Genomic DNA, 22,768 nt, shown 5'->3' with positions numbered 1-22,768 from the left:
CTTACCCGGCCTGGACCAAAGCCCCCTTTTCTACTAGTGGACACACCTCAGGAGGGTCCGGCAACACCCACGGGCGCAGCCGCTAGAGATTTCTCCCGCCCCGAAACCACCACCGGCACCCCAAACAAACGGAAGCGCACCGCCCAACATGCCGCCCACCAGCCTGTGTCACCACGGATACCGCACCATCATCACCATCTCACTAAGGCCACCAACACGAGACGTGGAGGTAGGACAAGAAGACACCGGGCTCGGTGGCAACCGCAACGCAGCCGCAGGAGGGAACAACCTCCACCATTGCGCTGAGCCGACCGGACATAGCGACAGGGACTTGCCAGGCCACACCGGCCCGGCCGAATCCCAACGGGTTCGGACAGTCCCTGCAGCAATGCTGCAGCACGCTGGCCGCCGAAGCCATTACCACCGCATCAATGGCCGCCTCGCCGCACCACCAGGGAGGTACGCCGTCGTGCCCCGGACGGAAGGCCCGGCCCATACCAGATGGGACCCGAAAGGGCACAGGTCTGGGCCGAGCGGGCGCTGCCGGCCAGCCGCCCCCTGCGCCGCCCCGCAGCCAACAGCCACGCCGCCACGTCGAGACCACCCGAGGCCCGCAGAACTCCGTCGCCGGGCCCCAGCGCCGCGAGCCGAGGAGCACAGCCGCCGGGCAGGAGGGAGCCCCGACTCCCCCTCCAGGCGCACAGGGAATGGACGTCCGCCGGTGCCGGCGCCATCGGGGCACGCCGAAGGCCACTGCCGGCGACGGCGAAGGGAGATGGAGGAGGAGGGGGTCGAGACGGGGAGGCGGGCAGGGGGGGCGCTCCGCCGCCTAGGGGGGGGGGGGGGGCGACGGGAGCGCCGGGGGAGGGGGAGGAGGAGGGGGAGAGGGAGGTAGGCCGGGGGGCGCGCGCGCCGGCGACCGGCGCCGGCTGGAGGTGGTGAGGGGTGGCCAGCGGTGGCGGGGGAGCAGGGGAGGAACCCTAGCTTGGACCTTTTGATTCCTTTGCTTCTCAAGACAGTTCTGTCAAGAATACGTTCACACAGCTTATATTACTTAGTAAACTATATAATCTGAAAACATTTTAAAGAATATAAAGAGAACATTAGAGACTGGATTTTCCGAAGAACTACTACTCAATCGATTGCAGAATGCTGAGCAAAAGAGGTTGAAGTCGATGATAGAAGCAGCCATTGCTGAGTTATGCAGCAGCACAAGCACCAGCGCCTTATTGCCAACGAAGATTGTGGTTGCCTACCTGGGGTGCTCCTCCGGTCCAAATGTGCTAGCACTGGTGTCGACCGCCATCGACGCCATCCACAGTCACTGCTTCCAGTTCTTACAGCGACCACCAGAAGCTCAACGACCTGCCTGATAACGACTTCAACACAGTGGTGAAGAGCCTGGTCACACTCCGTCAAAGCAACAACAATCCTATCGTTGTCACTGGTATCATACCGGGGTCTTTTTATGAGAGGCTCTTCACTAGTGGTTCCTTGCATCTTGTATGCTCGTCCAACAGCCTGCATTGGCTATCAAAGGTGCGAGTTTAAAACTGCTCGTTGGATTGATCCAGTGCTTCTCTTGGTTGGTTCTGTAACCAAAACCTTGTCTCTACAGGCTCCTAAGGATCTAACAAGGAACCAGATCCCGGCGTATGACATTGATAAGCACACTAGGCTGGAAAGGCACCCTATGGTCATTGAGGCTTATGCACAACAATTGAAGAAGGACTTCACAAGTTTCCTGGAGCTCAGAGCCAAAGAATTGATCCCAGGAGGCCGGATGGTCATTTCCCTTGTATGAAGGGACTCGGGTCAGGTGTAATTGCCCCCAAATTCTCTCACATGTGGGAATTCATAGCTCAGATTCTAAGGGTAATGGTCTCAGATGTACGTTTTCATTGTTTTTTTTTTCTAGTATAGTACTCTCTCCGTCCCAAAATATAAGACGTTTTTTGACACTAGTGTCGAAAATGGTCTTTCATTTTGGCACCGAGGGATTACTATTTATAATTTGTTAACACGCGTGGGTATTTGACCTCCAAATCTTTTGGTATGCTTTTGACAGGGTGTGATCGACAAAGCGAAGTTTGATTCTTTCTACATGCCGTTCTATGAACCTTCCGTCAAAGAGCTGAGAGAGATCATTCAAGATGAGGGCTCCTTCTCAGTCAGTGAGATGCAGGTGCACGGCCCTCAAAGCGGGCTCGACAGCGCACTCATGGTACCAAGCAGGTTTGTGAATATGACGAGAGCCGTATTTGAGCCAGTAATAGTCCAGCATTTTGGACAAGTCATGGATGAATTCGTGAGGACCTTGGAGCGGCGCTGGAGTGTGGAGGGCATGATGCAAAGCAAGACGACTTTGCCAGAAGCCCATGACCGAGGGTGGCCGTATCCCTCAAGAGGGCATGACCAGGTAACCGGTGTGAGTCACTGCTAGCTTGATTCCTCCAGAATACACAGAATTTGATGAGAACCGCTTGTTGTGGCGTTGTAATGGTTGGTATGGTGACCTTTACCCCTTGATAGGTTGGGCAGGTCTGTTCACTTCACGCGAGGTTTCCTGATTAGGATGTTCAAGCAGGTGCTGGCATAAGTGCGACAAGTGGTACGCAAGCTGAAAGAGATGTCTCCCTATGTTCTTCCGGGCTCATTAATTGGCGTTCTGTTTTCTTTACCTTTTGTCTCTGTGGTGTGATCTGTTATAAGCTTGTTATATAATTTAAAGGTATGGATGATTTTCTACTAATCCTTTTTCTGCTTGCCAGACAGTAAGGCTCAACTACATACTTTGTGTCTCTGTCTAAAGATGAAGCACCGTGGTCCCCTTGCTCTAGTTTTTCTGTTCCCTTTTTCGTTACTGTCGACGGCATGCAGAAGATGAAGAAAACTATTATGTTTGTTACTGTCGTCTGCATAGGGCGGATTGGCAGGCTGCATGGTTTGAAACCCAACTGGCTCCCCAAATGTTGGTACCTAAATTACATAACTGGTTGGGTTGTTTTGATATGACCGGATATTGGCTTGCAAAAGCATTAGTATTTTCCTTTTTTTGCTGCACACCAAATATTGCCCTAAATTTCTTGGGCAACAAATTCAGCCTGAGGTTTATGTTATGTCTGTTTGGGTAAGATATTTTTTTAAAGGAGGAATACCTCCGGCCTCTGCATCAGTCGATGCATGCAGCCATATTATTAGAAATCGTAAAAGAGTCTTAACATTCAAGGAAGCTCAAAATCCGAGCAAAAAAGGAGAAAATAAATATGTAAAGCGCCACATCCGGCAATAAAGCGCCACATCCGTCATGTGTGATGAGACTGAAGCAGTTATAAAATCTGTTTGGGTAAGATGTGGGATGAGACTGAAGCAGTTATAAAATCAATAATACCAGTTGGCACTAATGCGTTTTAGTTAATTCTGCATCGCTGGTCTTCGTGTGGCTGATGCAGGAAAGAAACTCCTTGCCGACATTGAGTGTCAACTATAGTAAATGTTTCATATCGTATCCATGTGATGAATAAACAAACTACTAGCAACCAACTAATGCACATGTAAGCACTAGCTCTATATGACCCTTCCAACTAATGCACATGTAAGCACTAGCTCTATATGACCCTTGCTTCAGCGATGGGAGCACCATGAGCACTGTAGCACACTCAGGAGCACCACACCATGAACAATAATTAACTGGAATAGAACATTTCACTTGAAAGTTGACTATCATGCAATCATTCTATTTAACTTTGTTTTAGCACCAAGAAGACCAGGCCCAAGACAGATGCAGCCCGACGCACAAGCCAGTGTACGAGCAAACCAAGCCAGCTAGTGACACAGAAGGATATGGAACCTCGCCAGGGTTTTGGTTACCGCTCGAAATTTCGAGATTTACCATGGTTACCGCGTATTTCCATGCCCCCCAGTAAATGGGCATTTTAAGCAAAAAAAATCGAATTTTTTGAGTATTTTTAATTTAAACGCCCAGTGTACAGTACAGTACGGCAGCACCTCAATTAGTTCAACACTAGTCATCAACCCGTGCACCCTCATGGGCTAGCTATTTGAACAAATATTAGTAAACTTTATTTTGAAAGAATATTTCTATATAAAAAATGTATGATTGACTGATACTAAGATTCAGAAATAAGCTCTCAAAGTTTACTATCTAAAACACTTAAACACATAGCTTGTTTTATTGCAAATGAATCTCAAAACAGTTGTTTCCTCATTTCACAAACACTTGGAGAAAACCGATCGATAAAAAAAGAACACGTGGAGAATCAAAATCTTAACTTACTTATGACTCTTAACTGATAGCCATAATCTTGTGATGCCAATATAATTTTGAAATGTAAACATTAAAATATGTTTCATTTACCATTCCTATTATAGCGTTTAAGCATATCCCACGTTGCTGCCATGCTTGAACTTATTGTTTGAAATTAGCATATAAAACAATGTTAGCTTGTTTGAAAGCCCACGGTAAAAAAGAATAAGAGGTTAAAGTTGGTAGCAAAAACAAAAAAAGTACAGGTTTATGTCTGGAATATCTGATCCAAAACTTCAATGGATTTACATGAATGTAATTATAGGATGTTGACATCTTATCATTTCAGGTATCTAGCTATCTCAAGATTTTTCCTCCACTCCACGCATCCGAGCGGCATTACTTTCATCCTTGTATAATATACATATAGATTAAACATGTTTGCAGTTGAATTGGGGATATTGGGGGTGTCAAATTTGATAGATTGAGATAGCAATTCAGAACAAATATTGTTCGCGGGAGTCATGGGATGCATGCTTCACAGAATCCGATACAAAACTGATATTAGGTAAGACAGTGTGATCAGTTAAGAAAAAAAATTCTCAACGACATCTACATACGAACTACAATTTAGCAGTACTTTGAGTAATAATAAAGTTCGAACGTATGAAAAGTAGCTGTGTAAAGCTAACTGTTACGACCTGGCTTGTGATTTTAACACCAAGCTATAACATTTAGAAGCAGACATGGTTACAGAGTATCAACATGCACCTCCTTTCTGAAATAAAACTTACTGCCGAAATAAGTTGTATCAAACTGGCTGCTATTCTATTTTTTTTCACACAATCAATAATCATGATTCTTTGCAAGAAATGATGGGCATTTCCCAACCAATTAATTCAACAATAGTTACATTATATGGAGAAAAGAAAAGGCTAGTTAGTACACCATGGCTAAGAATAACATATTTGGACTGACATTTTGTTCGGTTGTAGCCACAAAACATGCAGGATAGGATATTTAAGAACTAAAGCTGAGATTGAAGCCTTGAACAGGTAAAGATTGGAATGTTCAGAAAAAATAATTCTTACAAACAATACAGATTAATGATGCACTAAGCAAGCTCTCTCCCAATGAACAACAATATACCTCATTAGAAAACTGGCAAATTTTAATGTCAACAGTACGTGGACAATTGAATAGATGCAGAACACTGTGAGCTCAGCTGGTCAGATACTATTCTAAATCATGACACCCTACTCAACAAAATGGCAAATGAGAGGTGTAAAAAATAATGGCAAATGAGGCACCTCCAAGCTTGGTCCATGGTTGTTCTCGTGTGATTTCATCAGACATATGCCATTGTCACATGCTACTGATGGGATAATTGGAGGAAGAGACGTGGTGCTTGTCTTGCACTGGCATGATGCCGATAGCCTTAAAAGTATCAACAGGTTTGAATATATCAGCTTACTACAGATAAATTCTTGCATATATACATAAGAACTGGAACAAAGAGCGTCACCTCCGGTCCTGGACTTCAAATGGTTTTCATATAGATTTTGCACCAACTCCCCAAGAGAAGAACAATGTAGCATCTCAAATTCGAAGTTATGTATACAGATCAGAATCATTCCCAAATGTGCTTCTTATTTGTTAACATAAATCTTGAATTAACTAAAGCTTTAGGAAATAAGGAACTATTTCAGTACAATTTTAGGAAATACATGCAGAGTAGTAGATTACGACATACACTTGCCATGAATCTCTCTTACTTGATGATATTCTTCACAGAGATTGCATTATTATAGTACTATGTGCTCCAAGTACAGAAACTTCATGGACACTGTGCATTGATTTTCAATCCACAAAATCTCTTTCACTTCCATGTAGTTTCCTGGTCCAAAATGGCTTTGATCACCGATGAGGATAATATTTGATGAACTAAGTAGAGAACTATTAGACAACTCTTGTGTGGTATTGAGGATACCGAGACAAAACAATAAGAACTTAGGAGAGAACTCTGAGTCAACCCTTGTGTTGTAGAGAGGATACCTAGACAAAATAAAAAAGTGTAAGAAGAAATCTTTGGATCAGCTAATACAATATTAAGAACAGAACTAAAAGTGACACAACCACTTAAGACTGGTTGCTATGAAAACAATGAAAAACAATGCAGCTATACGGCGGGTGAGCTTGGATCATAAACAAACATGGAGTAGAAGATCTTCTCTTTTTTTTAGAAAAGGAAGAATCACCCCCGGCCTCTGCATCTGGGAGATGCATGCGGCCATATTATTTATTATTCACAAAGATCTTACAAAGAAATACAACAGTAAGCCCGAGGCCACCATCTAGACAACACTTGTCGCTACTCCTATCCTTTTGATGAAGGTGTGCCGAATGTCCGGGCCAAATACCAAACAGACATCGCACAAAATCCTAACAACTAACGCCGGATGCCCTATCCAAAGCCACATAGGCGGGACTGGGTAACACTCCGGTCCGGTGCATTCTCAGTGAGTACCACACGCACACGCTGCAAAGGGCCGTCACCTTCGTCTTCCCTCGATCCATCCTCAAAGCATGTACTGACGTATCGACCTTGTCAGGCCTCTCTGCCATCGACGCCACCATGACGCCAGACAACGTCGACCTCCTGCGCGTGTCCATCGCCACACATCTGACGCCATACCTCCATTGCTCCATGCCACCAAGAACCGCCGCTATAAGTAGAAGATCTATCGAAAAGACAATCTATTCATCTCTGTAGAGGCTGATGGCATAGTTTAAAAAGCCATCCAACAAAAGCTATATATATTATGCTGAGATTATAAAAATAGAGGTGTCGGTGTGTTAGTATCCTATAATGATTACACACATTGGCATGCCTTCATTAAGGGGATAGGAGTAGCAACGGTGTTGCGAAGATGGTGGCTTCAGGCTCATTGATGTATCACCTTGTATGGTCTTTGTGAATAATTAATAATATGGTTGCCTGCATCGTCCAGATGCAGAGGCCGGGGGTATATCCTTCTTTTCTAAAAAAAATAAAAAAAATGATTACACATAGAAGGTTGCGAGTTGCACATATATTGCCTACTGAGTGAATCCGAGAAATCAGTGTTTAGCCCAAGAGCATACCCGGGGTTGTCTAAGACGGCTGTGTCCACTGTATTACCTGGACCGCTGATGACCATCGCGCTGCTGCAATAACCAAAATTGCAGCCTCTCAAACCTGAGCCGGAGGTGACGCTCCTGGTGGAGCAGCGCCATGGAAAGCATACTACGGTGCTGGTGGGATGACCAAAATTGTATCTTCTTGATTTTGAGGTTGGATGTGACACTCCCGGTAGAGTAGGACTTGGAAGGTCGGTGGACGGGATGATTTGAGGGAATGAGAATTCTGTACGTGGTTTCTAGGAGGGATGATTTTTTTTCTTCTGCTAGTCATTACCTACGTGTAGGTTGGGTCAGATTGTGTATTTTTTCCAGCAAGATTAATGCAACACAAATCGTAAGGTCAAGATAAATCAATTATATAGAATCGATGGTTGAAATATTCTTAATGATGTGGATTAATATGGGAGTTTGTATGGTGCCTCCAATTAGTAAATAGAAGATAGAAGATAGATGATAGAAGATAGTTAGTTGGTTCAAGTTCTCCTTCTTGCAGTTTTGAAAGTTAGTTGGTTCAAGTTCTCCTTCTTTCACTCTTTTTTGAACTAATATAAGTTCAAGTGCTATCTATATCAACTTGAAAAAAATTGAATTCAAATTCAAATTATAAATTTCGTTCAAAATTTCATGGTAACCATGTTTACCAGTCCCCCTCGGTAAAAGTGGCCTATTCGGTAACCAAAACAGTGAACCTTGCCACCAATTCCGTTATTTGTGCATTGCAAACAAATGAGTTGTCGTCGCTGGATAAGAACCGATAAGGTCCTAGTATTATGTTCTTTCGAAGAAGAATCGTCGGCTATTGGCAAGAAGTAACAGCTTGTCAAAAGTTGATCTATAATTGCTCATATTGTTTAAGAAAACTTTGGCACTAGCTAGACTATAAAATACTATTGTTTAAAATTATTTTGTCGCTGGACCCGTCGTTGTCCATGGCTCCATCCACCATGAAGGCGGAGCCAATCGCGTCGGACGACGAGGACCAGAAGGCGCCACAGTTCACTGCTCGGTCTGACAACGAGTTCACGCAACAGAGGGAGGTGCTGCGTTCCGCGTGCCCAATATGACACCCAGTGAAGCCCGGTCCTCGATGCGGAGGCCAACTCTCTCGCCTCCGCTACGGACTATGCTTTGGTGCCTTAAGGCATTTGTCTTTATGTCTATGATATATAGACCCAATATATAACTAGCTCATATGTCAATGACTCAAAGACAGGTGCTGGCCTATATGTTAGTGACCTAAAGACAGGTGCCTTTAAGGCACCAAAGCTGTGTCCCTCCATTACTATATACCTTAAAAGGTGTCGGTGCTGACATTGTGTTTTCGTCCAAATGCAAAGCTGGGAGCAGCATGGGGCTGTTAAATTCACTGTTCTGACCCTTCAGTCAAACTTTAGCACGATTTGACCCGTCCTAAAATCTTTCTCGGATTTGTTCCTTTTTTCTATTGCCGTCGTCCATACTGATAGGTTTTTGCTACCTACCGCCAAGGTCAATGTCCAAACGGCGCTGGTTGAGTGTGTGAAGCCTACCGCAGCATTCACCAAGACCCAGGTGGCACTTGCTTGGGTACTCAGAGCATCTCCAACAGTCGTGTCAAAAGACGCGCGCGGGACGTTATCGTGCACTTCACCGGAGGCGGGAAACTAGCATGCGGGAAAAGGCAGCAGCTCGCACGCTAGATTTCGCGGACCACGTCTGGCGCACCTATAAAATTGCAGCGTCCTCTGCCACTCTATCGTCGCTCCCTCTACCGCTTTCTCTCCTCGCCGCTGACATGCCACCATGCCACCTCGGCGTCGGGGAGCTTTGGGCTACCACGGCATCCGCATGCGTCCGTCCGGCACCTACTCCATCGAGATTCGGCCGGGCGACGTGCACCTCAGCCTCGGAACCTTCGACACCGCCTAGGAGGGCGCCCGTGCGTACGATTCTGCGGCGTGGCGCCTCCGGCGGTCCCATTGGGAAAGGAACTTCACGGACGTGGCGACGCGGGAGTGGGCACAGGAGTTGGCGCCTCCCCCGCGGCTTCTCACCGACGAGGATCGTCGCGAGAACCGGAGGCGGGAGCGCCGTCTCAGCCTGGCCGAGATGGATGAGGAAGCCATGGCACTGTGGCGCTAACGCTTCCCGCAAGACATCATCAATGAGGAACAGTGCTTCGCCGAGAGGAGGACGGAGAGGGACGAGAGGAGGGAGGAGCGAGCCTCCTATCGCGAGGACAAGTGAACGCGGAAGGCGGTCGCTAAATTCAACATCGCGCTAGGAGATGCGTCGTCCTGGGACTCCAGCGACGAGCGGTTCCTTGACGCCTACCATCAGACGTCGGAGGAGGACATCACCGAGGCAGAGTTCGAGTTGGAGAATGACGTGTAGTAGTAGTTTTTCGTTTTATCTATATATTGTAGGAGAAGATTATAAACTATCTATGCACTATTTTGTATCGTAGAAGTAGGCTATGTGACGAACTATCTCACATTTATACTACCGGAACCAAATGTGTATCGAATCGTAGTTCACATAATAGGCGTCAAGAAAAAAAAAGATGAAATATAGGGCGCCTGCTGGAACCAGCGCACCGCCGCGCGCAAAAACTGACTCATATGATGATGTATTCTGATATTTAGCGCGTCGCGCATTGGACGGCTATTGGAGATGCTATCATGGAGGTCTATGTGCTTGATTTGTCCAAAACCACCGTCAAGTCGGACGCCCGCCGCTAGCATCAACTCAACTTGCTTATTTTGTTCGAATCTCGCGCGGACATCGGATGGCCCCTCTCTGTCCGGCCGGCTGTCCGTGGATATTCGTGGGCGAAAATTTGGTGATCCGGTTTGGAGACGCCCTAGCCCACGTATTGAAACACTACTATGTTGCACCCGGACTGGAACACGTGCGTATACGTACGTATGTGACCTCGATCTGTCTTGGTATTAGATCTGAAGCGGGGAGTGACCGTTCGAAGCAGCCGGACTGGAACATTGTCAGCTACTCCCTCGATTCCATATTACTTGTCGCTAATTTAGTATAAAATTATACTAAATCAGCGACAAGTAATATGAAACGAAGGGAATACCATGCAGTCAATAGTACCACACCCTACAACTCACGTGTTCTTTGGTCGTAGCAGCGTGCGGCATAAAATTCCGGTTGCTTATATCCAGAGAGACTTTGGAGCACAGCAGTACACGCACGCACGTGTTCATATAACAGTCTTACTGAGCAAAAGTCGTATGCCTGCATTGACCGAAAACAGTGGAAGACACGAGATTGCAGAACCACAATAATTAACGAGAGTCAAAATGCGTGAAAAAACAAGGGTGAAACGTACACTGGAAGTTCAGATTCAGGTTCAGCTGCAAAATTTATAATAAAAAACTGAACGATAAATCAAAATATTTGACAACACAAATAAATGGCCAAGACCTGGAAATTTGAATTTTTTTTACTGTTTATTTAGTTTCGTAGTTTTTTCTCACTGTTTATTTACTGCTGTGTATAAAAAAAATATAGACCGAGGAAAATGATTCCATTGATTCATACGCGCATTCTTGCATGAATGTCACTTAATCCCTCTGTTCGCAAATATACGCGTATAAAATAAGTCAAAAGGTCAACAAAATACATGTTTGACCAAATATATAGTACTCCCTTCATTTTAAAATATAGTGCGTCCGCGCTTCCCGAGGTCCAACTTTGACCATAAATTTAACCAACGAGACCAACTGCGGTAGGAGAAAAAACTATATAATTGAAAACTTTTTTCGAATACGAATTCACTGATATAATTTTTTCTCCCGCCGCAATCGGTCTTGGTAGTTAAATTTACGGTCAAAGTTGAAGCACGTGAATAGAGGAAGCATTACATTGTGGAATTGAGAGAGTAGGAAATATCAATAATTATAATATATAAAAAATAAGTTTTGAAAATATAACTAATGATGGATATATTGATATTGTGTATATTTATATTTTTGTATCTATGTTCGGCCAAACTAGAAAGGTATTGACTTTTTGACACAATTTATATGTCATCTATTTCGGGATGCAGTACCGAGATGCAACGCGAGCCAACGCTGCAGCAGACTTTTCAAAAAAAAAAAAAAACTGAAGCAGCTTTCAACGTAGGAAAAGTAGCCAGCGTGGGCTAAACGTTGCTAGAAATCATGGAATCCTGATCATAGACATAGATATATATATATATATATGTATATGCGAGCCAGGCCTCTCCGGCTAGCTACTATAATCTGGTTCCTTCACATAGCTTTAATCTGGAGGTGACTGACGTTAGTCCTGCTCCAAGAAGCTGGCGATGGCGTCCATGTTGACGGTGCATATGAATCAAGGACAAGGGGAAACAAGCTATGCTCGCAACTCCTTTGTTCAGGTATGTATATTTTTCCCTCCAGATTAACTCACTATGCTGTTGACACCTGGCTTCCATCGACAATTCCATCAGGAATTTCTTCACACATGCTTGGGAGCCACACTACTCATTATAATGTGCACATTTTCTGAAGAACTGCACCTTGATTTACAGAATGGTGAGCAGAAGAGGATGAAACCACTGATAGAAGCGGCCATCGTTGATTTATGCCCCGGCACTAGCACCTTGTTGCCCACAAAGATGGTGATTGTCGACCTGGGCTGCTCCTCTGGTCCAAACGCGATAGCGCTAGTGTCGATTGCCATTGAGGCCATCCACAATCACTGCCACCAGTTCCTACAGCCACCTCCTGAAGTGTCTGTGCTTCTCAACGACCTGCCTGACAACGACTTCAACATGGTGGTGAAGAACCTGGTCATGCTACGTCAAAGCAGCAACGACACCATTGTCATGGCCGGTGTTTTACCGGGGTCGTTTTACGAGAGGCTCTTCACTAGTGGTTCCTTGCATCTTGTCTTCTCGTCCAACAGCCTGCATTGGCTCTCAAAGGTGTGCGTTTAAAACTGCTCGTTGGATTGATCCATTGCTTTTCTGTTGATTTTGTACAAGCAAAACCTTATCTCCGCAGGCTCCTGAAGATCTAACAAAGAACCAGATCCCGGCGTATGACATTGATGAGCATACCAGACTTGAAAGGCGCCCTATGGTCCTGCAGGCTTATGCACAGCAGTTCAGAAAAGATTTTACACGTTTCCTCGAGCTGAGGGCCAAAGAAATGATTCCAGGAGGCCGGATGGTTGTTTCCCTTGTAGGGAGGGATTCTGATGTAATCACCCCCGAATTCTCTCACCTCTGCGAATTCGTAGCTCAGATTCTAAGCGTCATGGTCTCAGAGGTACAATATTTTCTAGCATCGCATTTTCATAATTTAGTAACAAACGCTGAGTATTTGACCTCCAGATCTTTTGGTATGCTTTTGACAGGGTGTAATCGACAAAGCAAAGTTTGACTCTTTCTATTTGCCTGTGTATGAACCTTCCAACAAAGAGCTGAGGGAGATCATCCAAGATGAAGGCTCGTTTTCAATCACTGAGATGCAGGCGAACAATCCTTTTGTCGGTCTGGACAGCGCACTTATGGTCCCAAGCAGGTTTGCTAGTGTGACCAGAGCCATATTTGAGCCCATAATAGTCCTTCATTTTGGAGAAGTCATGGATGAATTCATGAGGACCTTGGAGCGACGTTGGAGCTTGGAAGGCAGCTTGCAACTCGAACATGCCAAAAGCCCACGACCGATGCTGGCGGTATCCCTCAAGAAGGCATGACCAGGCACACCGGCGGTTACTCTAGTTTGTGGCGGTGCCGTGAAGATAGAGAGTTCGGTGTCCTCACAGATTTGATATTTCGGATCTGATGAGTTTATGTTATTGTGTCACATGTTGCTTTTGTTGGTTTGATCTGTGTGTAGTTGGAATCTTTCCACGACATTTTTGTTATGTTTTTGTGATTCAACGACCCGCACTTCTAGGGAATCATCCCCGGCCCAAGCACACTCATCGCTCGCGACTTCCCATCTTTTTGGATGGCTGGCTCAAGGGCCTTTCAGACACCCTTATTGGTATTTGAGTCTGTGCATGTGAACGAGTAGCAGTAGCGTTGCTCCAATCTAATTGCAGTCTCTTTACTGAAGTCAAGGCGGCATTTCATCTTGCAAAGATTGATACCACGGAGAAAATGTCTTCAAAATATTTTATTGTAATTCTTAGTCGTGAGAGCTACTTTGTAATTCTTGAATCTCAGATCCAAAGCAATGTAACACCTGTAATGGTTTTGAGAATGAATAAAGTTACATGTGTTTTTATCAAAAAAAGAAGTTAACCGATGTGTCTCCCTGCTTGCTTGATTTCTTCAAGATACACTGCATCTGATGAGAACCTCCAGTTGCCTTGTCTGTGGCATCCTAATGGTTGGTATGTTAATCTTATTACGCCTTAACAGGTTTCAAAGTAGGTGTGACGCATGCACAAATGCAACAAGTGGCGTGCAATTAAGTTGGAAGAGGCCTCGAGGTAACTTTCAGGCCAGTCTTTGATGTGGCAGCGTCTCCATGGGTCCTTCAGGCCAAGCGCATCAACGGGGATTCTGCTTCTAGCTTTGTTTCATATCTGTTGTCTGTAGCTTGGCGACTGGAGGCATGAACGGTTTTCTACTGCTATTGCCACTATTTTTGTTCTGCATGCCTGATAACGCGCCTCAACTATGTGCTTCATTTTTTTCTATTTAAAGATGAAGTATGTGGGGTGTTCCCTTGTTCTAGCTTTTTCGGCCCTTTTAATCACTGTTGAGTGTTGATGGTGTGTGACACGTGGCAGCATACCACGGATTAACAGGCAACCAGCTGGTTTGATATTGTAATGCCAAATGTTTGGGCAAACCTACTGGTTGGCTGCTAATTATGGCAACCTTAAAAAAGTTCTCCATTCTTTTTGGTAAGTTTCAGTATTGCCGAATATTGGCTTGTGTAAAAACATTAGCTAACAATTTTTTGGCTGCAAGTCCAGCACTGCCCTAGATCTGCCGGGGATGTCTCGTGGCAGCCTTTTTATTGCCATTAAAGTCAAGGTGGAGGACATGCTACGTCTAACATCTTCAGACTTAAGACTGCATTTGGTATCGTGCCATGGGTTATGATAATCTTTCTCCTTTGTAATTCGTCATTTGGACTTAAGACTTCTTTCGGCACCGTGTTGTGGATTATGATAATCCTATTATTATTTTCGAATTTGTCTTTCCACCAACCAATATTTTCTAGTTCCTTAGCAGAACATTTCTCAGCAACCACAATACAAATCTTAGGTCTGGTTCGCAAGGAGTTCCTCCTTCCCGTCAAAAGAAAAGGAGTGCTTGCTCTCTTGCAACCATGGTCAATAAATCGGGTCTAAAAGGCGCAAGGGTGTGGCCTTGTGAAAACAAATGAACACAAAAATTATGCGAGCACACAGCTGCTTATACACTCATCTACCACTACTTACATTACTTCTGTTTGTACAAATTATCACTGCAAATGATACACGGAGGTCAATTCTGTTTACCGAAAAAGGGTCCCCCCCCCCCCCCCCCCCCCCCCCGCTTTGTATTACAAAGCCACAACATCGATACAACCAACGATAGGTGCTGGGGCAGAAGCAGCACACGCACGCCCAAAAGAAAAGAAAGAGAAAACACAAAAGGAAAAAAATGCCAACAACGGCGGATCAACGAAAACGAAGCTGACTCGCAACCGCTGTGCCCGCCGGAGAATTCCACCACACTCCTAGTACCACGAAACGCCGCATATCAAGTAACACCTTCAAGAAGGAACGCGACGACAACGACGCTGCTACCGGACATGGCCTAGGGTTTCCCCTGGTACGCGAAGGGCCGTGGGAGGGATGGGGGATATCCGAAGGCACGGCGGCGCCCATGGGCGTCACTGCGTCGGTGCCGAACAAGCCGACAAGGATTTCTCCCAACCTCCAATCAACCACGACCCCAGATGATCCATCGCGCTCCACCATACATGCCGTCCACCAATATGCGCCACCACAGACACGCAGTCACCATTGCCGTCTCACCGTGAGAAGCGAAGCGAGACCGGCGGGATCGAGAGGAGCCAGCCGGAAACGAGGAGCAGCAGGGTCAGCGGCCACGTGGGAGGGAACAACCTCCACCACCCTCGGCGGTGACCGACCGGACGTATTTCAGGAGAAAACCAGACACCCCTGCCCGGCCGAGCCCGAAGCGGGCTCGTGAAGCTCCCGTCGCTGCGCTGCAGTACACGCGCCACCGTCTCCGCCATACCCAGCCCAAGCCACACCTCCGTTCGCCGGAGATGACGCCGGAAAGCACATGCCAGGCCCACCCAGACCCAGATGGGGCCCAAAAGGGCCCAGATCTGGGCCGGAAGGGCGCCGCCGCCAGCCATCGCGCCGCCCCGCAGCCAAGCAGCCACGCCACCGCCACCTTGCCACTCGGAGCTGCGCCGCCTGCGAAGACAAGCCGCCACCAGATCCGACGCCGGCCTGGGTGCACCGCCGCCAGCGCCATCGCCCGAGCTACAACGCCGCGCGGGGAGGAAAAGAACGGGGCCGCCGCCGCCGGCATCACGCGAGCCAGGCCTGGTGGCCTACGCCGGCGGCGGCGGGAGGGGAAAGGAGGAGGGGGGCCGCTGGGAGGGGCAGGGAAGGGGAGCCCCCGGTCGCCTCGCTCGGGGAGGCGACGCGGGGGGTACGGGGGTAGTGTTCTGGTTATGAGGATTCACTCAGGGGGTGGTCGGGTCAATTCTGTTTCAAATAACACGCTCGAAAATAACTCTTGAGACATGCTTATCAACCATATGTTGCGGGCAATTAGCAGCGTAGTAGCAAGTTTTAACAACATCCATGAAGGTTTGCTTTGTCTTGCTGTTATTAGTTGTATCATCACACCTCTGGAGATGATATTGGGCAAGTTCTTGCATGTCAGACTCAACTTTTTCATCAATGCGGTATATTATTGCCTGGTTTTTATCAGTGTCCTGTAAATCACATCATTAGTCGAATGGTTATAAACATTTAAGCATGATAATAAAAATATAATTTGTCATCAACATTTCTCTGGCAAGTTGGGTGACCCATAGGCATTAGGATGAAAAGTATCTGTGGCGCCGCCAATGCTGATAGCTAGCCGGTGACACATGTCACCCAAACTAGGGCTTAAAATACTTGAATCTAGAGAAATACACAAGATATGACCCTAAATAGTCATCATACTAGATCGACAAAGAACAAAAGTCTAGTTAGACCAATTAAAACTATCTTGCTCCCTCCTCCCATGCCCTAATCTGAACTTCCAACAAAGAAGGTGGATCACGTCCATATGGCTTAATATGAAATTACTTTCAGTTTAGAGGAGGATGGGAGATGTTAAGTTGTTAAACTTCTTTATCTATTTCCTACAGAAATTCTTGAATGCTTTCATTTGTATAAATACATAATTTTTATATGGTGGACGCAATAAAATAAAATTGGAAAGATAAAACTTACCAGACGTAACAAACCACACGGATACGCATTAGAAGTACAAGTTGTGCTTTGTTGTGACTTACTTTGATGTTGACTTATTCTACTATTTGCATGTATGTATGTAATGATTCTCAACTTATATAATTACTAAAAGTGTTCCATATGCACAGGGGGCGTTTCATGGAAATAATATGTGCAGTTTAATAAATTTCCTCTCTTCCTTAAAAGGCATCCATCCTTATAACCACCTTATAGTCATTTATAATCTACGGGTTCATGTTTATAATTCTGTAGCTTCTCAATCTGCCAGGTCAATGTAAGCTAGGGCATCGAAATTATTAATTAAATGATTTGTATGGCAATATGAAGGGCTTGTTTATTACTGAAATTAGCAGAATACATAGATAAGTTATAAGCCAAAACCAGTATTAAACCATGCGTTACTGTATAGTTGTAGACCAACATAGGAAGTGTAAAAGAAAGCAAACATGTTATATGTTTGGCATATCAAATGAAAAATTAGATCTATTGTTGATTTTCTTAAGCTTGACGTCATAAACAAACAAAATCATATAATTGATTTAGCATGTAGTCAACCAAAATCAAATCTAAAATATATTAACGCTGCATATTTCACATTACGTGAATACTCAAAAAAATTGAACACAAATGATGTCTGTTGATTCAACAAAGTACTAGGAGCAATACTTCATGTCTAACAACACAGAAAAATAAGTTAAGAACAATTGATTGTAATTTTCTATTTTTCTCAAAATCTATCTTGAAAGTTCGATGGTTAAAAAAGCATATCCCTTAAGTTTAAGAGTAGCTTGCAAGGCTTGACATGGAAGGTACATCCATTGCAGGTAACCCAAAAAGTAAAATTTACATCATTTTCTTTAGATAATGGAACCTTTTATAGCCCCCAGCTGCTATGTCCTAAGATGCAAGTACCCAATCATATTACATTTCGGATTCATTTTAGAGGGAAATAATGTAACCATTCTGCTATCACACATGATGTGGCATGAATGTTATTAAATAGTAGGGGTTTACCTGAGAAAGTATCTGCTTATGGTGAAGATTGTGGCACCCTGGCTCAGAGAAACCGGAACGCCTCGTATTCCAGCCCAGAGATCGAGGAGAAGTCTTCTGGAATACAGCACTGCTTAGCATAGAACAAATCAACTTTTTATTGCAATCTATAAGGGTACAAAGGGATTACATCGGCACGGCGACACTACGCCTGCCATGGTTGCTCCATGCAAGCAGCAGAACAACACATCGCAGCGGAATAACTCTAGCAGCAGAACAACGACGACGGTGATGAACTCCACTCCGCAGGGACTCTGGCTGGAACGCTTATCCTAGCTCGCAAATAAGGGATCCACGACAAACAAGCAATCAAATCCGGCATGACCTGCAAACTGGCATGACATGCCAGGTTAGTACATTGAATGTACTTGCAAGCTCACAACAACCAAAGCAAGACATACAACAAATGGCAATTATAGGTTAACAAGGACTATCATGATACTATCAGAATAACATGGCATGAACAACATGATACATGTAGAACAATACGAGCATGGCATGAACATATCAACATGATGACACTATCATGCAACATGATGACGTTATCATGCACCAAGTTAGTCTGTTCGGGTTACCTCGTAACCATCACGGACATCACACGATCATATCAGGATCCAATCAAGCTTGGCTTTGACAATACCGTCGTGATCATTAAATGATCACAAGGAGCTTGATCTTTACCCTTGACCCTCGCATAATACCACAAATATCGATCAACTCGGTATCCTTGATACCACGGTGGTCATCTCACGATCACAACCACAAATCTCCATCAACTCGGTATCCTCGATACCACGGTGATCATCTCTCACGATCACAACCAATCGCTTTCTCATCATCGAACCAGGGTTGTTATTAAGCAAGTTATTATTATTACTGTTGACCCACAGTGTGACCAACTACGAACTGGGCCCTTATCTGCGGGCACAACTATCGATAGATTTAATATACACTCTGCAGAGGTAGCGCACTTTACCCACACCACAGAACCCATGGCCTTGCACTCCCATTCGGGTGGACCAACGACGTTCTGACAAAACCGTCCTACTGCCATGGCACTCTCCCGACCACTCCGACTAACTTCCCCCTGGGCTAAGTCATGGGTGGCCCCGTGCCTACCAAAGACACCAACGGCCAACGTCATGGCAAAAACAATAAATGGTCCCAAACGGGCACATGTGCACATGACCAAACTCGGGCTCACAAGGCTTAGGCCGTCCTACCTGGCCAAGGTAGCGCCCGCGCAAAACCTTCCCTAGTTGGAGGCACCAACGAGAGGCACAACAATAGACCCAATTAGGACCCTCCCATAAGGCAAGTGTGGTTGCACTGGTCAGCTCGATATGGTGGCACCATGACTCAGCCAACAGTTGTTCAAGTTCAATTTAATCAGGTTAAACTTGAATGCAATATGCTGAGCCATGATAAAATAACATGATGCAAGTACAATGCATGAGCATGATATCAACATGAGCAAGAGGGTACACTCATAACTATCCACCATATCAACAATGAATCATATCCAACTGAGCATGGCATAATGACGAGCATGAGTATCACCAGTACAACACTACTCATAGTATAACATGACCACTAACATCAACAATAAATATCATGCAATAATACATCAATAACATAACCGAGTAAACACTTAACAAATTAACAACAAAGGAACAATGCATATTAACGGTACTTGGTAACCGACGTTAGTCATGCACCGAAGAACATGACCAACCCAACATGTACTACTATCAAGCATGGCAATATGAAAGTAATACTAACAAGTAGAACATGATAACAGAGTGCAAGAAAACATAGCATGGCGGTAATCACCGATCCATAAGCATAACTGAAATAACGACATCAGTAGCCAACAAAACATACAGTTATTAAAGATTCAATTTGAAAACCAAAGCTACTGCATGGCTATCATGCAAATGGTGGTTGTGGCTTGCCCGGGGATGAAGAAGGCTCCGGGATGATGTGCGGAAACATCGCAGAAAGATTCGCCGGAAACACTTCCATTTCGAAAGGGCCTGGTTAACAACAAGGGCAATAAGGTCATTTCTAGTATGTTAAAACATAGTGAAAATGATCTGAACAGAACATGCTCGACGAGATGAAGAAATGGGCTTTGGATTCACCTCAAACGGAGTTGTGGTTGAAAAGTTATAGCCCGACGAAGTCCAGGGACCATTCTATAAAAATAACTCTACAAACAGGCCCCTGGCAGCTGAAAACAGAAAGCACCTTCCTAGGTAATACGCCTTCTGCACAAGAAAACATACTCTAAGCCAAAGTATAACAGAAGTACGCCTTCCAGTGGGGAATACGTATTCCGAGGAATACCCCTTGTCGGTGTCAAAACTGGCGAATCTCGGGTAGGGGGGTCCTGAACTGTGCGTCTAGGCCGGATGGTATCAGGAGGCAGGGGACACGATGTTTACCCAGGTTCGGGCCCTCTTGATGGAGGTAAAACCCTACGTCTTGCTTGATTAATATTGATGATATGGGTAGTACAAGAGTAGATCTACCACAAGATCAGAGAGGCTAAACCCTAGAAGCTAGCCTATGGTATGATAGTATGTTGTAGTTGTTGTGTCCTACGGACTAAAACCCTCCGGTTTATATAGACACCGGAGAGGGCTAGGGTTACACAAGGTTGGTTACAAAGGAGGAGATATCCATATCCGTATCGCCTAGCTTGCCTTCCACGCCAAGTAGAGTCCCATCCGGACACGAGACGAAGTCTTCAATCTTGTATCTTCATAGTCTAACAGTCCGGCCAATGGTTATAGTCCGATTGTCCGGAGACCCCCTAATCCAGGACTCCCTCAGTATCCCGTGAACCAGGCTTTCAATGACGATGAGTCCGGCGCGCAGTGTTGTCTTCGGCATTGCAAGGCGGGTTCCTCCTCCGAATACACCACGAAAGAATTTGAATATAAGGACAGTGTCCGACCCTGCAAAATAAGCTCCACATACCACCGTAGAGAGAATAATACTTCACAAATCCAATTTACTGACTTATTTTGGCTACATGACATTACGTCACGGCTCGTTTATTATTCGAACCGTTTCCTTTAACTAGCCCCGCACATGACGTGAGGCAGTTTTTCGACACGTCTTGTCAAAGCAGAGATCGTGTCCCCTTATTATGGGATTCTCATCAATACGGGTGTGGGTAACCCAACTGTGTCTAGGACTCCTAGATTATAGGCAAGTCCAAACGGCTACGGAGAGGACGCTTGATATTCACCCTCTTTATAAAGGGACAAAGCTTTTACTTTTTCCCTCCCGTGCTCAATCGAATCCTTCCCCCGCCTCGAGTTCTAACACCCAAAGCCTAGGTCGGGTGCTCCGAACCTTCAATCATGTCCGGATCTAGCCTTCAAGGCCGATGGATGCCCTCCTCCGTTACGAAAGAAGACATCAAGAAGTTGAGGGAGGCCAGATACCTGACCACCGAGGTTTTGCTTCGGCTGCCTGCCCGAGGGCACGTTGTCCCTACTCCTGAACCCAACGAAGACGTTGTGTTCATCTCCCACTTCCTCCGAGGCCTAGGCCTTACTATGGATCCATTCGTCAGAGGCTTGATGTTCTATTACTTGCTAGATTTCCACGATCTAGCCCCGGACTCCTTTCTCCACATCTCGACATTTATTGTCGTGTGTGAGGCCTTCCTCCGCGTTACCCCTCACTTCGGCCTATGGCTCAAGACCTTTGAAGTGGAGCCGAAGATGATCGAGGGGCAACATGCGGCGTGCGGAGGTGCATCAATAAGCAAGATGGCCGGAGCTCCGTGGCCGAAAGGTTCCTTTCCAGAGGTGTCCGGATTATGGCAACAGGAGTGGTTTTACATCACGGCTCCCAGAAGTGCCAAGTGGGCGGCCGCCCCCGCTTTTCGCTCGGGTCCCCCACCACAACTGATGTCATGGATTAGCAGAGGTCTGAGCTGGGGTCCAGCCATGGATGTGCCTATACTGCAAAGCCGCATTCGAGATCTCTTCGAGGGAGATTTTAATTTGGTTGTTGTAATACAAGTTATGCTAGTTCGTCGAGTCCACCCTTGCAAACGCCGGCCCCTTCACTTGTGGGAGTTTAACCCAGAAGGACCACGGGCTATTCAGAATTTCCTCGGCCTGACATGCCAAGAAATGTACAAGTCATTCTTCGGACCTCAAATAGAGTGTCCGGATACTACCGAGGACGTAGGCCTGAGTAGCAACTGCGCCGCCGAACAAGTAAGTAATCCTCTAGCCGAACACACCGTCTTTTATTCATGACGTCATTTCTGAGGGATTGCTCTTTGACCAGGATTGGCTAACAAAGGAGAAGATAATCCGGTGTTCGGCCCCCCTCCCTGAGGGCTTGGAAAATCCGGTGCTGGAAAAGATGCTCGGGTTCACACCTTGCCTGGAGCCCTCGAAGGAGGATATAGGGGGGAATAATATGGGCGGAAGCGGGCCCCCATCGCTGCCAGTTCCAACCGAGGGAATGAGCGCCTCCGTGAAGGAGGACAACCAAGGAGAAGAATCCGACCTTCTCTCGCTTCGGGGAAGGAAGAGACGGCCTCTGAAGATCCGGAAACCGAGGCTTCCAAACAGGAGAAGAAATCCCCACTAGAGGGTCCTGCCATGGGGGGTGCTTTTGCCGCACAAAGTCCGCGCGAGGATCAGCCCTCCAACGAGCTGTAAGTAATTTAGAAAGTATTTCAATAGTGAAGATATATTACCTTTACCCTGAGGAAAATAACCAAAGTGTTTATCTTACAGTTCGGATCTTAGCCCTTCTCAG

The 22,768-nt window shown here is 45.7% G+C and overlaps 1 protein-coding gene and 1 pseudogene across 1 annotated transcript; both read left to right on the top strand.

Annotated features, from left to right (window-relative positions):
• The first annotated feature begins 1,148 nt into the window (after positions 1–1,148).
• Positions 1,149–2,415, top strand: LOC125549211 (salicylate/benzoate carboxyl methyltransferase-like; annotated as a pseudogene).
• A 9,259-nt stretch (positions 2,416–11,674) lies between these two features.
• LOC125549210 (S-adenosyl-methionine 4-1-methyl-2-pyrrolidinyl-3-oxobutanic acid methyltransferase-like) lies at positions 11,675–13,707 on the top strand. Its single transcript, XM_048712675.2, has 4 exons — positions 11,675–11,834; positions 11,988–12,383; positions 12,463–12,729; positions 12,818–13,707. The coding sequence occupies exons 1-4, from the start codon at positions 11,760–11,762 to the stop codon at positions 13,157–13,159; spliced, it is 1,080 nt and encodes a 359-aa protein (XP_048568632.1). The 5' UTR covers positions 11,675–11,759; the 3' UTR covers positions 13,160–13,707.
• The last annotated feature ends 9,061 nt before the right edge of the window (positions 13,708–22,768 follow it).

The sequence above is a fragment of the Triticum urartu genome, chromosome 3A (genome assembly GCF_056163025.1).
Source record: "Triticum urartu cultivar PI428250 chromosome 3A, HENAU_Tu73, whole genome shotgun sequence".
Lineage (NCBI taxonomy): Eukaryota > Viridiplantae > Streptophyta > Magnoliopsida > Poales > Poaceae > Triticum > Triticum urartu.
This window is presented reverse-complemented; position numbering and strand designations above follow the sequence as displayed.